The 1,965-nt window shown below is 55.5% G+C and overlaps 1 protein-coding gene across 1 annotated transcript in view; it reads right to left on the reverse strand.

Annotated features, from left to right (window-relative positions):
• Window positions 1–1,063: 1,063 nt before the first annotated feature.
• FAF2 (Fas associated factor family member 2) overlaps window positions 1,064–1,965 on the reverse strand; it is a 7,700-nt gene continuing 6,798 nt past the window's right edge. Inside the window, 2 exon segments of the mRNA XM_009076984.1 lie at window positions 1,064–1,850; window positions 1,852–1,880. Of these exon segments, the coding sequence (XP_009075232.1) occupies window positions 1,721–1,850; window positions 1,852–1,880 (159 nt within the window). The 3' untranslated portion in view covers window positions 1,064–1,720.

The following is a 1,965-nucleotide window of genomic DNA, read 5'->3' on the forward strand; positions in this document are numbered from 1 at the left end:
CACTAATAAATGTATGATGTATACCAACGCGCTGCGCCTGGCTCTTGTCTCGGGGGTGGGAGGGGACACGCAGCGTCCCTGGGGGGCTGACCCTGCTCAGGGCTGGGTGAGCTGTCACTGAGCAGGTGGAGGGAGGACATAGCAGCTGGAAGAGACACAGAGAGAGGCTTGGAGGAGAGACCGAGTGTAGAAGCAAGAATTATCTGCGTGCTCTGCCCCAGCGGGTTCTGTTTTCCAGCCATCAATCCCCCTCCTTCCCACCTGGAGCCCCCCCAGAGATGGAAAGTCCTCTTGGCTGCCACCCCAGGACAGCACATCTGCCTGACTGGCTTTAGCCACACCCCACACCTGTGGGGCAGCTTCCACCTCTCCTCCAGTCCAGTCCTGCAGCATTCCCATGCCAGGCCAGGGGCTATTCCTGCTCTCCCCTGGCTGGTAGGGGGAAGCAGCCCCCGATGGACGCGCCCAGCTGGATAGAGCAGTCACCTCCTGTATGCAGCACAGGATGGGTCCCACACATGGTATCCCTGTGTGCAGAGAGGGCAGGAGCTCTGGCTCCCCGAGGCTCAGAGCAAGGCTGCTACACCCAAACCCTGCTCCTCCTGAAGGCTCCATGGCCACAAAACCAGAGGAAAATTAAAGCTTCTCCCTGTTGAAGAAGCCAGGGAAGGAGGCTGGTTTACTACAGAGAATGGGGCTGGATACCTTCCCTGCTCCATTTGCACTCCACACAGGCACATGGTTACCCCTCCAAAACAGATGTCCCTTCAGGCACAACCAAATCTCTGGCAGGGAACAGAGCCTTACACCCACCTTAGCCATTTTTCCCCCCACCTCCCACTTGCTCCAGGAGGGTTGACCCAGGGCCACCTCCCTCCTCCAGAGCTGATGGCACAGGAAGAGACACAGCAGCACCCCCAGCCCCAGACACACTCTTGTGTGACACAGCAGCTCTGCTGGCACAGAACCACCAGCCCGAGGTCAGAAGGTGAGTGCACCCCTAGTTCTGTGACCCAGAGCAGCTGACCCCCCCTCCCCAGTGCAGAAAGCAGCAGCACAGACATGCTAGTGGCAGAGTTTATTACACTACGCAGGCTAAGAACCCTGGGCAAGACCCAACACGGGTAAGAATCGAACCAGCTCTTTATCAAAAAGTTAATACTATTGTCAACCCCGTTCTCCTTTGGTCATTACAAAGCAAGAGAAATATTAAAAGAACAGTATTTATACACAGAGGGAAGCTGAAGAGATTCTGTCCAGCCCTTTCCGCCCCTACCCCACTCCCAGCATGTTCCGGTGCTTGGTCTTGTGTCTGGTCAGGAGCAGCAGAGTATCAAATCCTCACGAGATGTCAAGGTTGTTGGGGCTTTATTATTACTGTCATCAATAAAAGCAATTATTACCAAGAGCTGCCATTCCTGTTCCTCCCCCAGGGAGGGTGGAGGGGCAACACCAGCTCCCCCCTCTCTGCCCTCCCGGCGCAGGGGATGGCTGTGCCCACGGGGGTGAGGCCATGCACACGCGTCCTCTCGCCAGCACGCGCACGTAGCGCAGCTGGCACAGGCCCTGTGGTCTCTGATCCCTCGTTTGTATGCAGTCTTTTAAAAAAAATATCGTATTATAATAATAATATGAATTTCTCTTTTCCATTTTGTGTCTTCTGGAAAAAAAAACAACCGAAAAAAAGAAAACAAAACAAAAAAAAACCCAAACAGAAGTGTCAATCGTCCGTGAGGTCCTGCACAAAGAGGACTTCCGTGTGGCTCAGTCCGGCCTCCTGCAGCGTGGGAGGGTTGGGCCACTCCTCTGTCGGGAGGCAGGGCAGGACGCGGCGAGGGAAGTTGGCCTCATTTCAAGGAGAACAGGAAGTCGTGGATCACCTGGGAAAGAAGCACAGGAATAACTGCCAGCGGGGGGAGCAGTGACACAGCCTGACTGAATCCCTTGGCATCTCGCGGGGGGGGG

The sequence above is a fragment of the Acanthisitta chloris genome, unplaced genomic scaffold, assembly GCF_000695815.1.
Source record: "Acanthisitta chloris isolate BGI_N310 unplaced genomic scaffold, ASM69581v1 scaffold8456, whole genome shotgun sequence".
Lineage (NCBI taxonomy): Eukaryota > Metazoa > Chordata > Aves > Passeriformes > Acanthisittidae > Acanthisitta > Acanthisitta chloris.